The sequence below is a fragment of the Larus michahellis genome, chromosome 7, assembly GCF_964199755.1.
Source record: "Larus michahellis chromosome 7, bLarMic1.1, whole genome shotgun sequence".
Classification (NCBI taxonomy): Eukaryota; Metazoa; Chordata; class Aves; order Charadriiformes; family Laridae; genus Larus; species Larus michahellis.
The window spans coordinates 8053622-8074140 of record NC_133902.1 but is presented as its reverse complement, the minus strand read 5'-3'; the positions used below and the strand labels follow the sequence as shown (position 1 = coordinate 8074140).

General features: G+C 58.4%; 1 protein-coding gene across 1 annotated transcript; it reads right to left on the bottom strand.

The window, feature by feature from the left end:
• Nucleotides 1–1886: 1886 nt before the first annotated feature.
• DUSP14 (dual specificity phosphatase 14) lies at nt 1887–15432 on the bottom strand. The gene is made up of 3 exons (XM_074596262.1): nt 15252–15432; nt 4809–4907; nt 1887–3289 (listed from the first exon to the last, which is right to left on the bottom strand). Exon 3 carries the CDS (start codon nt 3169–3171, stop codon nt 2575–2577), a length of 597 nt encoding a protein of 198 aa, XP_074452363.1. The 5' UTR covers nt 3172–3289; nt 4809–4907; nt 15252–15432; the 3' UTR covers nt 1887–2574.
• Between the last annotated feature and the right edge of the window lie 5087 nt (nt 15433–20519).

The window sequence follows — 20519 nt, the reverse complement described above, 5'->3', positions numbered from 1 at the left end:
TTTTTAATCTCTGGTTCCTTTTCTTACTTACAGTTTCCCCAGTTCAGTTTAACTCATGATAAAAATAGAGAGATGAGTAGAACGCTTTTTTTTTTTTTTTTTTTTTTTAAATGGACTGTCTCTCCTGCGTCTGTCTGTCTGTCACTGAAACCGGGACACCACCGCGAAACCTGAACCGCGCGCGGCCGATGGCAAAACTCACTTATACTTCAGTGGGCCAAAACTTCAACCCTGCTCGTCTGGAAAAGCAGGAGGAGACCTCGCTTTGCCAGCGTGGGGCCGCGCTCCGTACGCCTCGTGCTGGAGGACACCGAGATTGCTGCGTTGATATTGTTGGAAAAAATGGTGTTGAAGTATTGGGGTGGTTTTTGTGTGCAGTTTTGTCTCGGCGTGTGCCGGGTAACGGCTAAAAGCAGGGTTTGCAGGGAGAACGGGCTGTGTTGTGTGGACAGGAAACCTCTTTGGGGCTTTGGACGCCCTTGCGACTGCCTTCGCAGTAACTCGTTGCACAGGGGCATCTCCCTGCACAGGTCTGGCGTTAACGCGGTTTGAACCCAGGGCCGCCCTCCTGCCCTCCCTCTCCGCTCTCTCGGGCCCGCGTCCCACCAGGCCCCCACAGCGAGTGGCCTTGGGCCCAGTTTAAAGCCTGTGAACTTCTCCAGCAGCCCTCGCTGACCTTGCCGGACCTCGGACCGGAGCCTAGAAATTACTGAGCACCGTTTCCTTCCCCCAGTGAGAAACTTTTAAGCAAGTGGCATTTGCCCAGTCTGGTGAAACGCTTGTCTCCAAGGTACATTTCAAACCGTCTTCTGGTTGGAGCTGATCAAAGCCTCCGTATCAAATTCACTCGGATCTACACTTTTATTCCAGCCAGGTCTGGTTTTACTCCTGACCCGAAGGAGGTTGAGGCCATTTGTGGAGTTTTGTATCAGCAATAACAGCATTTCAGCCCTGGTGGCTTTTAGTGGGGGGAAACCAGAGACCTGCCTGCGCTGCAGCCGCCCCGCGCTGTGGTTCAGCTCGGAGAAAACCCTTCGCCGTGGCTAGTGGTCGTTAAAAGCACGGCTGTGCAGCCACGCCTTCAGAAGGTAAAAATTTTGAAATAGCCAGATGAATTGCCTGGCCTTTGCGATGAGGGCCAGGAATTTCAGGACGCCTGGCTGGACCGTATAAACCCATTAGCCGAGCAACAGGAACAGATCCCCGTATTTTTCTCAAGACTGAGGTCCAGATTTGTTTAGAGCCACGGCTCAGCATTACACCGTGTTCTCGCTGTTGTTCGAGCTACATTAGCACGGTTCTGCATAGGAAACCAACACATGTTCTTGTTTAATCTTTATTGATTTTTTTTTTTTTTTTTACAAGTATAGAATCTCATTTAAATCAGATAGCTATCTCGGCATCCAGCAATCTGCGTATTCCTCCTCCAGCGATGCCGCAGAGGACACAGATGTCTCTTCGAGGAAGGGACTTGCCTTGCTCTCCTGGGGGTCGGGTCACGCTCTCACGAAACCAGTCCCTTCCCGTCCGCCGGGAGGGAGCCACGTCCGGGAGGCAGCGGCTTCGCCACGGAAAGGCTTCTCCCACGTCTCGGCTTGGAATCGTTCTCGTCACGCACAGAACAAGGCAAAGCCTTCTCCGTAAAGCCATCCTTGTCCGGGAGGTCGAACAGATCGCCATTTTGCGCAGAATAATTCTAGAATGCAACATAACCTCGAGGACATAATGGAGTGAGTTAGAAATGGGCTAACCTCTCGCTTCTGTCTGGAGCCACGTTTGGACAAGATCTCTGTTTACTTTCCACCCACGAAAAACACCAGCGTTTTTCAGTAGTGTAAGTGTATTCCAGAACTACTGCCCTGGCATGGAATGAATGAAAAAGGATCTTGTATTTATTTGATTTGAATAATTCAAATTTTATTTTGCTTGTGGCCGACACGGACTGACTTCACTCTTTTTTTTTTTCTTTTTTTTTTTTTTTTTGACTTTTAATACAGATTAAGAGCTGACTAAAGATCTCAAACACTATATACTGAGAGTCACTACGGATGTTAAATAAAACACCAGCACTAGCACCACAGCCCTGCACGCCTGCCTTCCTGGCTCTTGGAAAAACCCTCTGCCGTAGAGTAGGACCTCGCTCCCTCCGTGCTAGTGCCGCTCCCTAGCCACTACAGGATTTTGCAAGGAAGCAAACAAGCTATTAACGAAATATCCAGGCTACCGCATCACAAAGCGCACTTTGTTCATTAACTCTGCCAAATGCCTTTTAGGCCTTTCCTCATAGGATACTAATAAACTGACTAAAAAAGGGAGGGAGGCTTTATGAAAGGAACAAACTTATAAGGAGACCTCATTCTGCTAAATCAGAGAAATGCGGATGGGGGAATCCCTGTAGAGAGAAATGCTTTGAAGGGAATCGTTGGCCTTGCAGGTTAGTGAGGTGAGAATTAGTTGAGGTTCTGCTGTATGGTAAAGAACCAAAGTTGGCTGTAGAAGGAGAAGGGAATGTCTCCAGTCTGGTCGACTCAGCACAGCGCGTCCCTTCTGTTGTGCTTCCTGTCTGCAGTCACATTAAATTCCCCAGTAAGGCATCAGGGGTCTCCTCTCTCTCTCATAAACGTCTGGGATGATGCCATATGGTGTCTGTATCATTTTAACCGTCGTCTTCCCAAAGAGCTTCCTCTCGTAGTCTATCAGTTGCCTCCAGAAGCCCATGTTGGGGCGTATAACAGGGCGTCTCGATTTGACCCAGTTGTATGCCTCAAAGAGGGACACCTTGTGGTACTTCATCAGGTAGGCGATGCAGAGGGTGGCCGACCTGCTCACACCGGCGGCACAATGGACTAAGGTGGCCCCGTGCTTCCGCGCCACGCTGTTGATCTTGTCGGCGACGCTGTCGAAGTACAGGGAGATGGGGGCGTTGGGCATGTCAGCCAAAGGCACTTTCACGTATTCAAACTGGGGCCAGTTAAAATTGGGAATCTCGATGGTGGCGTTGATGATGCAGGTGATTCCCCGGGAGAGGAGCAGGTGCCGGTTGGAGGCGACGCTGCCCCGGCTCAGGTACAGCGAGGGGGTGATTTGGGCGATGCCCCCGAGGGCACTTTCGGAAAGCATTCGTGGAGCCATCAGAGTTCTCGGTAAGGAGTTGTGGCTTCTGGAGGTCATGGAGGATCTCGGCACTCACGCTTCCATTATGGGAAGGGATCCAATGAGATCTTCAGCCAAGAGAAGGATTGTCTGGCCTGGTGGTGCTAGGACAGCGAGAGCTTCCTCTGCTTAGTCACTGCAAAACACAAGCGATGCCACGTGAGTGGGGCAGCTGCCCGGTGAGACCACGTCTACGCAAGAGAACAGGAAAACCCAACTCGCCCTGCCGTGGCCTGGACAACCTCCTGCTGGCAAACCTCCGTGGGGTAAGATGTTTCTGGATTTGCAGAAGTGCTTATTACCGTGGGGCCCCCAGGCACTGCCTGGACAGATATTAACTAAAAAATCTTCCAGCCTAATTAGCTCCAATTACTCGTCGAGGGTTTAAGCAGCCTACCTGTGGGCCTGGACAGCATTTCGCCCGGATTAGCACGTGGAAGATTAGCTACGCCTTTTCCATGCTCAAAAGCAGCAACTTCCCAACTGGCCAGAGTCCAAAGGGATGGTGAGACACAGCTCACTGGGGCTGGCGGCAGATGCCAGCAATTCACATTACCCTGCTCTCTCCCCAGTGCCACCCTTCTCCTTTTTTAGGTATATGAAAAGCCCCGCCAAAGTACATAAACAGAGGAAAGTTGCTCATTAGAAAAGGCAGTGAGTCATGTCCATCCAGATCACTAATCGGCTCTCATCTAGGCTGGGGAAGTGTGGAAAGAGTGACCTGGTTATGTCAGAAGCTGAGAGCAAAACCGAAGCAGAGGCTGGGACAGGGGAGGCTCTTTTCCTGCTGCTTTAATGACTGACTAACGCTTTGGAGAAGGACGTGCTCCGCAAGGGCTTGGGTTCGCCTGCATGAGCCACGAGTCCCCAGCTGCCTCCGCTGTGGCCCCCAGGAAGGACCCACTTTTACTTCCCCTACTCCTTTAGGACTTCTCCAAAGCCAAGGGAGAAGCCGCAAGCAAGGGGACGAGCCCCAGACCGTTAATAATTTGCAAGTCCCTTTTAGCTGTGCCTTCTCCAGCCCAAGAGGGGCCGTGGAGGAGGCTCCTGCCAGCATGGTCTGGGGAGTCCCTGCCCTGCCCAGGGACGTCTGAGCCCACCAAAGCGTCACCGGGCTTTGCACGGAGGAGATCTGGGGGGGTGCTCAGCGCCTCAGCTGAGAGGGCGTCTGTCCCTCCAGCAGTTAACTCTGCGGGTCAGAGTCCTCAAAGGGCTGAGAGACCCCGACGGCGGCTTCCCCGGCCCTGACACGACAGTGCAGCCGTCTGTCTGCATCCTGCGCTCCGGGAAACACCGGCAAGTCTCAGCAGCGGCTGGTAATGCTGCCAGCGGATTTTTGGCATGGCTTTGCGGTATGGTAACTTAATGAGCATAACACGGTCTCCTCTGTGGCTTGTTCCCGGCTGGCAGCTACTTGAGCAGCTCCTGCAACCGTGGGCCCAAAGTGCCGGTGCTGCAAGAGTTCATGCCCCAACAAGACGACTTTTGCTGCAGCTGCAAGCGCTCGGCTTCCCCTGCGGACACCCCCACCGCGGTCACCCAGCTGGAGCAGCAATGAAAGGCACGGATTTTCAAAGGAATAAAGTCCTTTGAGCAGGGGAAATCCCTGCTCTCAAATAGCTGCTAGTGACAACGCGAAGGATTTGGGCACTTACACTTGGTAACAAACTGTCCTGCTCCGAATCACCGACCGGCACAGGGACCCCGCGGGCTGCTGAAGGTGGGACGTCTCATAGAGCGTGTCCGATGGTGTGCTGGGGAGAGAAGAGAGCACGGGGTTTATTGTCCCTTTGTGCTGGACCCAAACAGGACACCAGGTAGCCCCCTGTACTGAGGTATGTTGAAGCCCCCTGATTTAGGTGGTTGTCCAAGAAGTGGGAGGGAGGACCAGGGCTTCCCTGCCTGCTCCCCAGGGAGAGACAGAGGCCTCGCGAAGGCACTTGCTGCCGACAGCGTAATGTCACCAATTGCTGCCAACACAGCACTGAAAATCTCGGTAGGCCCAATGGAATCGGAGTGCGGTACAAAAGTCATGATTCAAAAAAAATAAAATAAGTGTAAGTAATTAATTTGCTCTAATGTCTCCTTTAGCATCCACCAAGATTCTTGCCTAGTCCCAGAGAGCTGGGGCAGGTCTGCGTTTCTTTTGATGGTGCCCAAAGCGCACTCCTGGGAGCCCCTGCTCCTGTGCTACCTGCTCCTGCTCCCCGAGGCACTGCTGGGACTACAGGGGTGACTGGGAAGGGGCAGAGCTGGTGCCGTAACCCACGGCTTCCCGCTGCGGGAAAGTGGTGGATGGGTGCAGCATCCACTTCTGCTACTTCTCCAGCCAGTCCAGAAATAACACAAGTCCCCAGAGTGCAGGTGAAGCAGCCATCTGCTGGGAAATGCTGCTGGACCACAGGAGAGCAGAATAACACCTGCCCTGAAACCAGCTCTGAGCAAGGCAGACCCTCCCTGCTTCCATGCGGCTCATCCATCTCCGGGACAGGGCGTGCAGAGGGAAGGCTGCGGAAAGGACTCTTTGTTCCCCCATGAGTGGCCTTAAAATGATGAAGGAACCTGCACGCTGAGCTCCGGAGCGGGAGCGAGGGGGAAATGGGCTGGCTTGGCTTCAGAGCTGGGGTTGGAGAAGGGAGAGCGGGTGCGGCTGGTGGGTCTCGGTGCTCCAGGCTGGCTGCTCGGCGCGACGGCGGGCCGGGGAGGTGTGCAGGGTGCTGCCAGCGCGGCCGTGGCGCAGGGCTGCCGGGAGGCAGGGTGGGCCAGGAGGCTCTGGCAGGCGCTGGGGAGCTGAGAGAAGCCGGCTGGAGGCCAAACGACAAACCCAAACGGGATTTTTAACACCGCACCTCCCTTGAGGATGGCTGAGAAACGTTAGCGGAGGGCAACCTGCAACCGTGCTGGTTGGGACCAGCGGGTGCTGCTGCCACGGCACCCCGTCCCGCTTGCCTGCCAGGGGCCTGCTGGTGCCTCGGCACCCCTGGGAGCAGGGCAGCAGCATCCCCACATCGCTCCCACAGACCAGGGCACCTGAATCTGCGCCGGCGCGGCCCTGACGCGCTGCCTGGGGTTGAGCACCTTGCCTGCCCCACGTCCACGCTGCTGCACCTGGGCTCCGGCTGCTCCCTGGGGCGGGATGGGAAGGGCTTTGCTGCTTTCCATAAAGTGGTTCCTGTTTGCAGGCAGCAACTTATCCGGACATTTGCATGTGACAGGCTGGGCTCGCTCTGCAAACTCTGCCGCCGCCGGGCTGGCAGCAAACCGCCCGCGCACCGCATGCAGCCCATGCCCAACACGGCATCGCACAGCGGCCCAGACCAACGGGCCATCGGACCAGGGGCTACTTGCCCACAGTCTCGGGTTCCTGCTAAACACCACTTCCCTGGGGCTCCAAACGGCGGATACCAGGCAGCGCTACCTCTGCTCGAAGCAGAACAGCTCTCATCCAGAAAGAGTTAACGTTTTGGAGAGGAGTTCATTATGTAAGCGAGAGATAAGGCTGCTGTGCTAGTCAGACCAAATCCCTGGTAGCCAAGGATGCTGCTGCCGGCCGCAGCGGAAGCAGATGCTGGGGAAAGGCACTAAGGGAGAGGGGCAGGTGCCAGCGTCCCTTCCCGCGTTTCACGGCTCTCGCAGCAGGAGCTGGCTGGGATGCCACCGACTGCGACATGCTGCCTCGGGCATGTGACAAAGCCTCGGTCCTCCTGCCCACACACACCAGGCTGAGCAGCTGCCGGCTTGCAGGGAGCCTGAGAATGAAAGGGCCTCGTCTGCCTGGGATGGCAGAGGCTGGGTGCGGCGCCTTTGGCTGACGATGAGGAGCCATCACCAGGCCAGCAGGTGTGAGCCTTTCTCTCTCCTGATAGCCGCTCCTTCTCCTAACCCTCCTGCCTGGCCCCAGCCAGCTTCAGACAAAGGCTCGCCTGAAGTCTGCTGTTTCGCTCCCGCGAAACTCCATTTGCCTTTCTTAACACACCCGATTTATCCTGCCGTGTCCCCGCTGTAATCCAACACTGTCGCTCTTCACGCAGGACTTCCCGTCATTGTGCTGGGGCAGAGAGAGAGGCAAAGAGTGAAAAGCCTCTTCCCAGCTGTTGCTGCATGCAAAAAAAAGAGAAAAATAGCTGAAGATCAAACGAGGCAGGGACAGAGGCCAGCCCTGGCTGTGCCACCTGCGGTACCCATGAAGGACAGTGGCAGAACGGGCCAGTGCAGTGGCCAGCAGGCTCCTGGCATGGGCAGGGGAGAGGTGCTGGCTGCGGGTCCAGCTCTGCCCCATCCAGCCATAGCACAGATGGGGAGGGCTGCACCGAGACAGTCAGTTTGCACCATCTCGCGTGAAAAAAAACCTGTTTCTCCTCCTTTTTCTTCTTGGGATGAGTGTCTGTGTGGTCACACAAGCCTGAAGTCAGTGTCCCCAGGGTGTCTCAGCTGGCTTGTCACGGCTGTAACCCTGTGAAGAGGGCGATGGGAGGTGGCGGGGGCTCACAAACTGAGGGGTCAGACCCGGGGCTGCCTCCAAAGGAGCAGCCGAAAGCACCTTCCAAAGGAGATGGATGTGGCTGTGGGTTCCTGCAAAGGGCTGACATTCCCAGAGGGTTCTGTGTGGTCCTGCTGGCAAAGACTGGCTGGTGGTGGGCCAGGAGCGACCAGGTGTTCCTGCTACCACATCCTCGTTCGCTGAGCTGACTCCAATTAATGGATTAATTAATCTTGTAACAGCCCTGATCCACAGCAAGCCCCTTTCCAGGCTCTGCCTTGGTCTTCCCCATGCCCAGAGACCAGCTGCGGCCACGTGCTCACGCTGCTGGGGAGGGCTGGGGGCCCTGGGGTGGCAGGGGGGCCCTGGGGTCCCTGGCGACACAGGGGCAGGACCGGCACAGTCGCCTCCCTCCCCGGCAGATTGGTGGGTTCTGCCATTTCTCTCATCTGCATAATCAGGGGTGGGGGAAGCAAGTGGGTAATTACAGCCTGGAGATGAGTCTGGTCTTCAAAGCCTCCAGGTGCTCTCCACACAGCTCCCGGCCAGCACCTTCCTTGGGTGCAGGTTTATGGGGAGGGGAGCACTTCTCCAGCACCCACCGTGGCCAGGACCTCGTCCCGCAGACCCGCTGCTCCCAGCCGTGCTGCTCAGGTAAGTCTGGCCGGCTCGTATCGGGTGCTGCGCGTGTTTCTGCTGTACCTCGAGGCTAAGCTGCGTGGTTCATCTGTAGTTGGGTCTGCCGGGAGATGGGCACAGGCGCTTTGCCCATGGTAGCTGTTCCCATGAAAGCTGGTGGTGTGTGCCTTGGCAGGGCTGACCAGTTTGGTACCAGTATCCCACCTGGGCTGGATTTCCTGGCATCAGAGTGGCTCCTCTCCAGGCAAGAGGGTTTCCAAAGCAATGCAACAATACCAACGTAATGGTTTGTGTATGGGGTGCTCCAGTCCCTCGGAAAGGTTGCTGCTGGCAATGCTTATGGCTCTGTTCTTCCAAATCTTGCAATAGCTGGAGTTTGTTTCTTTTGCTTTCGTTCCCGGGAAGACAGTCCTGCTAACAAAGGCTGAAATTCCCACAGGAAAGCATTCCTGGTTCCTAGACCTCCTGAGAAAGGCTTGAAAACACCTCTGAAAGCTCAAAAGACAGGCGAACAGGCAGATGTTAGTTAAATACACTGTGATCTCTAGGACAGGAGGGGAGAGCCTTGCTTGTCGGTCTCTAGACAATGAGTTGGCAAGTCTGAGCTTCTGGTTTGTTATTCTGGTGCTGCTGGGTAATTTTTCTTTGATTTTTGGGAGAGTTTTTTGGATTTTCTCTTTTTAAGTGCTCCTCTGGCTTGAGAACAGAGGCTGTGACTTGTTCCTGAGGGACTTGAGTAAGACTTTGCGGATGGTGTTGGACGGTATGTCAGTAACGTGGCAACGTAGCTGATACCTGGCAGAGGTGAGAGCATCTCCCAGGCCCTTCTGCCCCTGGACCACATGAAATTCCGGAGCTGCCTGACTCAGTAGCCAGCTCACCGGGTAGGGAGGGATGGCTGGTCCTGCTCTGGTGCTGTTGCTGCTCACGGGGTGCCCCTGGCTTTCTGGCGGCTGTTCTGCTCCCCCTGCCCCAAGGCTGACAGGAGGGCTGTGGCTGAGCAGGGCATCCCCGGGGGAGGTGTGCAGGGCAGGGTTCGAGAGATAATCGGCAAATTTAGCGTGTGGGAAGGACCAGGTGAGTCGCGGGCCCCGCTCCGCTGATAGAGCAAAGGCACCAAAGCCGCTGGTTTTATCCCCAGAGCATTATCTGGGATTCGAAGCAGGTTTGTGGGTTGGGTATGTGAAATGTCAGTACCAAAGCAAGCCTTCTCCCCCTTCCCGGGAGAGGAAAAGTTATTCATTTTGGAGATGACAAATGATCTCTAATGCTGCAGTAAAGAGAAGAGTCAATATTGCAGGCGCTGAATGAACGAGCCTGCTCAGGGCTCTTCCTAGCCAGGCTGAACAGCAAATTGCTTCAGAAATGGTCTTGGAGAACAGCATTTAAAATAAATTTCAGCAGAGAGCGCAAACTGCAGGCGTTCTCAGGGTCAGGTCTTGCCTGTGCTGAGTCCATGGGAGTCTGAAGCGGGCTGGAGGCTGGGCAGACCTGGCTCTCCCGGGCGTCACAGCCATGACTGCAGCTCACTGTTTGTTCTGCTGGGGTCTTTGCTCTCCTACCTCTGGCTGTCGTGGATGTGCTCCTGAAGCTGTTACAGACTCCTCTCGGGTGCGTGGTTCAGAGCCATCAGCACATCCTCGTGATGGAAGGGATGGGCAGTTCGGTTTTGGAGTGGAAAGGAAGGAAGGGGAAGCAGGAGGAGACAGTGGGATGATTTGGGCTGTGACAGAGGATGCCTCAACTGAACCCTGATTGATTCCTTGCAGCCTGTGTTACCCTCCCAGGTGAGCACAGTATGGAAGCTGTCAGATGTTAAATCAAGATAATAATCTGTCTGCCCAAAGCTCTGAGCAGGCCTGGCTGCTCGTACAGCACCCGGCACAACTGGGTCTCCCGCACTTGCAGGAGCGCACTGGTAACTCCCCCAAGGTTTTGTGGTGCATTTCAAGCATGGCTCCCCCTGACACAAGAAACTGGCAGGGTACGGCTGCAACAGGCCCCAGGCTTATCCTCGCTTAACGACCCCAGATCAAACACGTTTGGTCCATGAGCACAAAGTCTTGTTTCCCCTGGCGCGGCACTGCCTCCTCCACACACTTGTGATTTGGGCTGCTCCCATGACCCGAGCCAGCTCTCTAGGCTGCAGGGCTGACGAACCCTAATTAGCCTGTCCCAGCCTGCTGTGATGCTGCCTTTGGAGGGGTGACAGCAGATGCTCCTGCGTCACAGCTCACGGGCACCGATGGCGTGCCTGGTGCTCTGGGCAGGCCTGGGTTGGCTCGGGTACGGCCAGGACGTTGCCAGCCTCACCCAGCTGCCTCCCGCAGCCCGGCAGCAGCATCCTCACCCTTGCAGCCGGTCTCTGCGCAGTTGCAGGCACGTCATGTCGTGCCACCGAGCCTTGGTCTGCGACCAGGCTGCTGAGGTTAATACACTGCGCAAACTTACGAGGGGTTAACGAGCAATTGCAAAATGCATGTTCCACGGGTAGCATCGCAAGCACTTACAGACCATCAGGGCATGCCTTAGTTTGTAAATCAGCCCAATGGGCCCAGCTGATGAGCTCCTACTCGTCTAGCAGTGCTCTGCCAGCCCCTCCTCACTCTGTGAGCCAAAGACTGTGATTCTCCCAGCACCAAAGGAGCAGAAAAAATGGGCGGTGACGTTTTTGGAAGGATCCCCCCCTGAGGATGCTACTTGGCCCATCGGCCAGGATCCCTGGCCGCCTGCATGCCTCTCCCAGGCAGGGGGAGGCAGCTCCGGACTCTTGATGCACGCTGCCACTATTTCCTCAGCGAGGCAGCAGAGCCTGCCCACGGGTGCGTTACACGCTCCCTGCCAGGCAGCCACCCCCTCCTCGCCACTGTGGAGCGGGAACAGTCAGGGCTGCTGCTCCTCCGCTTGACAGCTGGATCCTGCCAGCTGCGAGCAAAACCTCTCGCCACGGGGAGAGCTGCCGGCCGGCGTGTGGGGACGGAGCGAGACGGGGCACGGGTGCAACCGAGAGCACGCTGGTGTTTATAAACTCCATGACACAGCCTCCCTGCTCTAGGGACAAGCTTCCCTCGGCAACCAGCAAGAGGATTTTATGCAAGAAAAACAAACCATCTTTCTTTTTAAAGCAGCGTCTGTTATTTCGGAGCCACTGCCTCCTGGCTGGCTCTAGCATGCCGTGCTCTGCGTGGCAGTCACCTGGGGAGAGCAGCAGGGGCACAGGGCTCACCCCACTACATGCCAGCAGTGCAGCCGTCTGCGCCTTACTTAAAAACCCTGGTCGGGTGTGTGAAACACTCTTTTAAACACCCAAAATTAAGCCTTGAGAAGGCATAAATGGGATCCTACAGTTGTGTGCAGTGTCAGTTCTGTAAGTCAGCTGAAAACCAAGGGCTGTTTTTGAGCCCCAAGTGGAGATATCATCTGTTCTGAAGCGCTACGGCTTATTTCGGTGCCAGCTGATGGCATCTGGATTGCAGGTGGAGTTTAGAAAAATCTCCCCTGCTCACTGTGTGTGAGTGCGCATGTGGAGAGGAGCCGGGGCGGGCTGGGGGAGCAGACCCATGCCTGGTTCCAACTCCTGGGGTGCTGCAAGATGGAGCCTTATTTTTCCTGGGGACGTGCCCTGCGCAGGCACAGCTGACAGGAGGGACACAATCTCTTCCTTATTAGCTGAGCAAAACACAGGGACCTGGTGTGTTTGCTCGTGTGTGACCCTGCTGGGACCAGCTCAGCTGGCACCGCAGGGCTCTCCCAGGTGGGTGCCGCTGGGCGTTGTGCCTCTTTGCTGGTGTGGCACCAGCTCTGGCTCTGTCCCCTCCCTGCCAGCCCACCTCAAAACCCATAAAATTGAAGGCAGCTGCAAATTCACTGCAACGTGCCCTGGAAACCATCCGGTGCTTCCACGCTGGCGCTCACCCGGACCTTTTCCAGGGGTGCTGCCAACTGGTGCATGCTCTGAATGCTTCCCCGGGAGGGGTCTCAAAGCCTGGCACCCCCCTGGTAAACCTGACCATGAGGAACCCCCTACAGGCAGGGGCTGCCCACGATTTCCAAGGCCAGGCAGCGGTTCGGCATGGGGCAGTAAAAGCAAAAGGGAGAGCAGCAAGAAAGCAGGATGGGAATGGGCTGGTCGGTGGAGCCCGGCCACCGCAGCTGTAAGGAATGAGGTCACCTTCTGAGCACATCGATGGGGTTGCTTAGGGTAACAGGAAGGGAGGCCAATTTTAATCAATTAGTTGGAAATCAAGTTTACGTGCAGGAGCAAATGCTTCCTGTGTAAACAGCGCGGGGCCAGCGCCCCTCGCCTCCCAGTAGCTCTGCTCGAGGCTTGGTGAGACTGTATTTTGCTCAGCAGAAGGTACACCCGGCAAATTTGAGTTTCCTTTGTGAACCAGGACTCGCTGCTGCTCAGCCTCCCCCCAAGGGGAAGGGACCGGCCGCCACCCTCTGCGCTGCGGGGTGGGACGCTGACAGAGGGGGAAATTAATTCTCATCAGCCCAGGTACCCCAACCCGCCTGGTGCGGGGCGCAGGGCTGGAGCAAGCACAGCGGCACCTGTTGAGCCTTCCTGCTGGGAAACTAAAACCTGCCTGATTAGTATTATTTCTATTATTTTTTTTTTTTTAAAAGTGGGGGGGAGTAGCTGTGTGAGACCAGCCCACGAGCTGTAGCGCTGGCACTAGGGAGTGCTCTGCAGGCACCGCTGCTGGGGCAGCCACCCCCAGCCCTGCGAAGGTGCCCAAGGAAGGGTGGGAAGTGCGTCTGCCTATCAGTTCAAGGCTTTATTTGCAAGCAGTCGGGAAGCCGGGGCTGATGTTCAGGGACTTTGTGGCTATTTCCAAATGCCAGGGCCCTATCTGCTAGATAAAATTTCTGTTTGCATTATGGTTGCTCAGCATGTCTTTTTGGAAGCGATAAATCAGCGTGTGTGTGGCGAGGCTTGTATGTACCTAGAGAGGAAAAGGGCTGGGAGAAGCTCCCGTACCTGGTTTGAGGCATGACCCCCACCTTCCAGGGAAAACCACCCTGGAAGGAAGGTCCTGCAGTGGTGGCAGGAAGCCTGGAAGGCTTCTCCGCTGTGCTGGTGAACAGCCTTGAGTAGACAGCTCTGCTGGGGCCAGTGCGTGGTGAGCAGGAGCAAAGCTGCTCCCAGTCCCCGCTGCCTTGCCCAGATGCCTTTTCCGCTCTCCTCATTCCTGACTTCTGCCTGGGCACCCAGATGTGCCACGTGGCCGGTTCCCTGGGACAAAGCTGGTACCGACTCTAAGAACAGATCTGTCTGAGACCTTCTTGTGTAGGCTTCTGCATTTCTTTCCTCCCTCCCGTAATGTCTGGTTTAGACAGAAGATTTTCCCCCACACCCTGTACGCTCCTAGCACTAGAGCAGTGTGAGCTCTCTGCCTTTCCAGCTCTGAGATTCCAGCTGGGATCAGGTATTGAATTAAGCCATGCAAATTTCAATATTGCCCTGACCAACAAGGAAGCGGTGACAGAGCCCGGAGCAGACCCTGCAGAGCAGCGAGGGCTGGGATGAAATCCCTGGGGTTTCACCTTTGTTTCTGGAGGAAGGACTGGATGTGCGTGCCCCTGTCCAGGACCCAGCAAGCCCTCGGGGGCAGGAAGGACAGGCAGAGCTGCACATTCACACCTCCTAGGCATAAATCGATTAAAACCTGCTGCATTACTGCTCCCCTCCTGACGTTCACCAGGGTTGTGTTAGCCAAGCCATGGCAGCAGATCTCTGCCGGTGGGAACTGGCACACGCCCTCCGAACTGGGGACTCTTGTTTTTTCATTTCTTGGGAACTGGAGTGCCACAGAGCCTGCCACCAGGAACACAGCACCCACCACGGTGGTCGGAGAGGCCCAGGGGGAGGAATGTGCTCCCTGCCAGGGCAGGGACAGCTGATCCGGTGTATCATAAGGGAAAACACTGTTTTGCCAGAGCTAATCCGTCCACCATTCCTGTGGCAGTGGCATTAGGGATAAACTGAACTTGCAACATGATATTAGGACATCTGTCAATACTCAGAGCTTCAGAATAAAAGACTCATTTGCTGCCCAGTCGAACAGGTTATAATCCTTCCCAATCTCCCTACAGCCAAATGCCACTCATTGATTACTAGTGTTGCTCAAAGCAGCTACTCCGGCGCTGAGTCAAGGGCCGCGCACGCAACCGGTTTGGTTTTGGGGACAGCTGGCTGGCCGGCCGCAGGCACGCGCCAGGGTTTGCCGGCACCAGGGTGCCCTGCGAGCCGGGGGGATGTGGTTGTCACCCCGGGGGGGCAGCAGCCGGGGGTCGGCGCTGGGCTCCGGCAACACCCTGTGGGCTGAGGCTGGTGTCAAGGCAGGGGAAACCCCCGACCTCTGCGCTGGGCTATTGGGGTGCGGGTCTCCAACAACTACCCCCCCGCCAGCCGGGCTCGTTCGGGGCTTCACCCCCCGCCAGCAGGGTGTTTTTGCCTCCTGCAGTTCTTTCGGGCACCTTCGGGCACAGCCGCCCCGCCGGTCCCTGCCGTCCCAGCACCGCCTCGGGACTGCCCTGACCCCGGCAATGACCGTGGCTGGACCGGGGACGGGGCTGAACCGTCTCCCCCACCCCGCTCCGGTGGGGCATCTCCCCGCAGCGCTGTACGGCCGGCCCTGAGGCCGCGATGAGGGGCACCGGCGGGGGGGTGAGGCCGGTAGTCAGTCGGTCCGTCCGTCCGTGTCCACCCCCCCCCCCCCGCCCCCGGTAGAGCCGGGGCTGCGCTGCCTGCCGGGGCGGGCGGGCTCCCCACAGCCAGCTGTACAGAACGCAGACCCAGCCCCACAGCGGCGGGGGGAGCCGGCGGCCCGGCCGGAGCAGCCCCGGCTCCCGCTCCGCTCCTCGCCCACCGCCTGCCTCCCTCCCTCCCTGAGGCCCGGCCGGGCGCCTCTCCCGGGGCCCGGCCCTGCTGCCCGCCCCCCCACACCCCGCTCGGGCCCGGCCCCGCTCTTACCATGGCTCCTCGGCGGCTCCGCGCTGGGTGGCGGGCGGGCGGCGGGGCAGGACTTTTATCGGGCGGCCGCCGGGCTCCGTCTGTGGGGCTGCCACCTGACCGCGGCGCTGCCGGGGCCGCCCTCCGCCCGCCGAGCGGCGGTTACCAGGCTACGGCGGGGCCCGGCCCGCCCGGCGCTGCCCGCGGGCGGAGGCAGCTGGCGCCCGGCCCAGCCTTAAAGGCGCCGCCGCCCCAGGGGGGGACGGGGACGGGGCTCCGTGTCCCGCGGCGGGGGGGTTGCGGCAGCGCTGCCCGCGGCCTCTCGCCGGGGTCCCCGGGGGGATATGGCAGTGTGTGGGGTCATGTGCGGGTCCCTGGGGGGACATGACGGGAGCCCTGGGGACATAGGGCACCGTGTGGGGACATGTGGGGGTCCCTGGGGGGACATGATGGGAGCCCTGGGGGGATATGACACTGTGTGGGGACATGTGTGGGTCCCTGTGGGGATACGACAGCGTGTAGGGACACAGTGGGGATCCTTGGGGGTACACGACGGGGGCCCTGTGGGGATGGAGACAAGTGGGCGTCTCTGGGAGGACGTGGTGGGGTCCCTGTGGGGATATGACAGTGTGTGGGGACAAGTGGGGGTCCCTGGGAGGACGTGGTGGGGTCCTTGTGGGGACAAGGATGTATCGGAGGCCATGAAGGGATGTAGGGGGGGCCCCTCTGGGGATGTGAGAGGGTCCCTGGGGGGATGTGACAGTCTCTGGGGACATGGTGGGGGTCCCTGTGGGGATGGGGATGTGTCAGAGGCCATGAAGGGACATGAGAGGGTCCCTGGGGGACATGGTGGAGTCCCTGTGGGGCGGGGGACAAGTAGGGGCCCCTGGGGGGATATGATGGGAGCCCTGTGGGGAAGCAGATGTGTCAGAGTCAATGAAGGCAGAGCCCCTCTGGGGACATGACAGCGTGTGGGGATGTGGCCGGGTCCATGAAGGGATATGGTGGGGTGACTGTTAGGGATGGGACACGTCATGTCCCCATGGGGACCCTGCCAGAGTGTGTGGGGACAAGGCAGGTACCGTGCGGGGAGGGGGACAGCCCTAGGAGAGGGAGCTGAGCCGGTTTTTGTGGACTGGGACATCCCTGTGCTGGGAATCCAGGGGGAGGAAGGAGGGTGGCCCCGGGGGCCCTTGCTCCCATGGCTCCCCATGGTGCCATGCTGGGGGCCAGGGTGGGCTGGGGTCCCCATGGAGGGACAGTGCGGGCACGGGGATCCACATGGCAAAGGGGAGAGTTTGGCTTCGGCCGGGAAGTGTCGGGCTAAGGTGGAAGGGTCTGCTCCCACCCACCTCACCACCATGGCGGGGATGGGACAAGGCTGCCTGGCACAGGGCAGGGGAGGAGGAGGAGGAGGGCAGCCTCCACGTTAACCCCCCAGCTGCTGGAGCGAAGCGTTGCCATCTCAGCCCGCTTTTGTTTGCTTTCTGGTTTTGTTGTCGCATGTTCGGACCAAAATAGCAAAAATCCCTAATAGGATGCTTCCCCTACCCCGAGCCCTCTGGCTGGTATCTCACTTGGGCAGGTTTCGTGACTCAGCAGCCCAGATGGAGCCGTCCCTCACAGCCCTCAGCACCAAAGCTGTTTATTGCTCCAGAGGCTGTTTTTCCAAGAGCCTCGCTGCTTTATAACAGCCAGCGCTCTTCCTTAAAACCCTGCCTCTCCAGCGCAGGCTCTCGTCACACTCAGCGCGGAGGTGGGTGAGGAACAAAAATAGACAAATTAAGAAAACCTCAAAAGGCCAAAAACCGAAAATGTAAGGATTTCGGCTCTGCAAGCTCAAGGTTTGCTTTGCCTCCGTGTTGCATCAGCTCTGCTCTTGTGCTGCTGCCTTCCTCGGAGCTGCACCGTGGCAGGGGCAGAGACGAACCCCCGGGTGATCTCAGATCTAAGGAGAAGCCAAGAGAGGGGCTGAACCTCCGGGGGTGTCTCCCCGGGAGCTGGGGGCTCAGAGCCCCGGCAGTGCAAGCCTGGGGTGGTGGCCACGGGCAGCGTAGGGAAGGATGAGGACGGGTTTCATGGTGGCAGCCTCAGCAACATGTGGGGTTCTCCCCACAGGCATCCAAACCCCTCATTTCCCCCCTATTTGACTGTCATTAAATGAGAAATACTCTTGCACAGCCCTTGCTGCTCATCACGGACGGTTCTTAACTACTCGCACAACTGCGCACGGATGTTTTTAATGCTGGTGTAACTTGTGCTTTTAACCTTCAACCATGCCGGGAGCTTTGTGTGTTTTTAGCATGGGTTAGAGGATGCAAAGAGGGGAAACTTGGGAGGCCTTTGACCCAAGGACGCAGCAAATGCAGTGGGTACCGGAGCTAAAAGGAAATGTCAGCTCCTCCCCGCGCTCAGCCCCGGCAAAGGGTTCTCTTGTGGGTTCTGGGAGCCAGAGCGGGGAAGGGGGAGCCGGGGGTGCTCGGCGGGCGCTGCTGGGAGGCTGGTGTCCTCCACACGCAACCCCCCCCGGCAAAGAGCCATTTTGGCCAGCAGGGGTGCGCAGAGGGGCAGGTGGGACACAGAGGGTTTGCTCTTGGGCGCAGGGGAGGTGTCGGCAGCGAGTGCTTTCTTGGATGCTGGCTCACCCCCTGCCCTGGCATGGAGGGGACAGCGGTGCCTCCTTGGGACCCCCTGTCCTGGTGCAGGGGGACAGCGGTGCCCCCGGGGGACCCCCTGCCCCAGGAGGGCAGCCCGCACTCCCATCATACGCTGCCCAGGTTACACAGGGCAGCAGCAGCTCTCCTGTAAGGCAGACATCACGTTTGGGCAGGTTTCCCCCCATTCCCATAGGAACCTGTGCATCTTTTGGAAGAGATACGAAGACTGTGTTGGGGAAAAGATGGTCAAAGTGGGACCAGACCGGCTCAGTTCTGTCCCACGGTGCCTTTGGGGGCAATGGCTTCAGAGGGGCTCAAACCCACCTCGCAGCAGCCCAGCCTGGCGAATACGCCCCAGCCGTGACGCAGCAGTGCCCAGCGTGCTGTGTTGGGGTGAGCGGGGTGAGCGCGGCAAGGTGCAGTCCTGGGCACATTCCCGAAGGGTGCGTCTGGCCCGCAGTCCATTAGCTGGTCATTAGGGCTATTAGCTTAATCACCGGGGTGTTTTCCTGCCACGCTCTGTGATCAGCGCGTGATCGGCAGCCGCAGGGTCACGCCGGCTGAGTGGGGAGCAGATGGCTGTTACCGCACGGCCGTGGCACGCCTGTGCAGGGACTCGCGCCATCCATCCATCCATCCTCTCCAGTTTCCATGGCTACGCCAGAGTTTACTCTTCCCCGCCTTCGGCCGCCTGCACGGGCATGATGCAAAAAAAGGTCCCTTCGTGATGCAAAAAGACCAGGAACATGGGACCTCCTGGTCTTTGGTAGCACCGATCCCATCCCGGGGGGTTCAACCACAGAGCAACAGGCACTGACCGTCCTGCAGCACCCGCGTCCCAGCGGAACGGCACCCTTACAGCATTTGGGGGAGCTGCGGTGTAGGTTTGGGGGGCAGCAGGGACCTGGGGGAGGCAGCGAGCGACCTCCTGGGGATAAACCCAGCTGCGGAGCCATCGGCCGCCTCTCGTCAGATGCGAGGTGACAGCGCAGAGCAGAGATCCCTGAGCGGGCGCTCAGGCTGTGGCATGTTAATGGGGGAAAACAAAACCCGAGCTTTAGGTCACCACCTGCGATTTAAGTGGCCAAATGTGGGTCACTGGAGGCCTCCCTGGGGAGGCAGGGGGATGTCACAACACGGCAGGCAGGAGCTTTGTTTTCTTTCCAGTGTCACGGGGAGCAGAGGGGGGAGCGCATCCCAACCCACGGGCCGAGTCCCCCTGCGCTGGGGCAGATTTGGGCTTCGGGGCTCCCGGGGCGCAGTCGGCCATGAGGGTGCGTGACTCCAAATCCACGGGGTGCTCTGATTCACGGGGTCGGTGGGTGAAGTGGGAAGTGTTTCTGTAGCCCAGGTGTGTTGTGTTTGGCTGTGGGGAGCCACGCGTGCCAGAGACTTAGTCACAACCAGGGCGATCCTCGTTCCTCGCCCCGGCAGCCCGGGCATCCCTGATGGCTCCCAGTTGCCCAGCCGGGCTCCCTGGGCTGTGTGGAGGATGGCATCGTCCCCCAGGGACAGTCTTCCCTCTGCTATAGGTGACTGTGGGCTCTGTAGGGTCACGGGAAGCAGCTCTATGTATGTTTGCTGCACTGAAGGGTCCCCTCGTTGCGTTAAGATGGTGCGTTGGGCAGGGACCCTGTGGTAGGTGCTGCGTTGTGGCAGAGGGGTGCCAGGGTGCCGTTTGGTCTCGGGAGGGTTGGGTGAGCTTCATCCGGGAGCTTGCCCACTGACTCACAGGGCTGTGCGACCACGCGAGGCAGAGCCGCGGCATGCGTGCCTCCAGCCGGGCTGGCGGGTGATGCTCCGTGTCTTTCCCCAACCCCGCGCCCCAGGGACAGGCTCCGTGGCCAGGCAGGGAAGCGAGGGCTGATGGGCTGACGTGGCCCGGCAGCTCAGCCTCCCCAGAGGCGCTCGCTGCTCCTTGCACCTCTCCCACCGTGGCTCCCCTCTCCCCATCCCAGCCCGCATATCGCTGCCTGCCTCCCGGGCAGCTGAGCTGGGGTCTCTGCCCCATCCCTGGAGGGGTTCAAGGCCAGGTTGGACGGGGCTTTGAGCAACCTGGGCTGGTGGGAGGTGTCCCTGCCCAGGGCAGGGGGTTGGAACTAGGTGATCTTTAAGGTCCCTTCCAACTCTAACCATTCCATGACTCTCTGACCTCAGACACCTCCTGTAAGGCCAGCCTGCAGCGTGCTCCGGCAGAGCCTGCCCCACCAGCACTGCATGGGGGTGCTCCAAGCTTGCGTCCCCATCGCATTTAATGGGAAGGGTTAGAGAGTGCCGGCACCTGCAGATGCTGGTTCATGAAACCTTGATTTTTCAGACAGGCTTTGCAAAAGACATGAGATGTTAGTGATTTTTTTCACTCTGAGGGTGGTGAGCCCCTGACCCAGGTTGCCCAGAGCAGCTGTGGCTGCCCCATCCCTGGAGGGGTTCAAGGCCAGGTTGGATGGGGCTTGGAGCAACCTGGGCTGGTGGGAGGTGTTCCTGCCCAGGGCAGGGGGTGGCACTGCATGGGCTTTAAGGTCCCTTCCAACCCAAACCGGTCTATGATTGTACGGAAATCTCAAGGGATGCCAGGTTACGTTCTTTGGTGCAAAAGGTGATCCTTGTTTGGTGGGGAGCCTGTGGTGGAGCA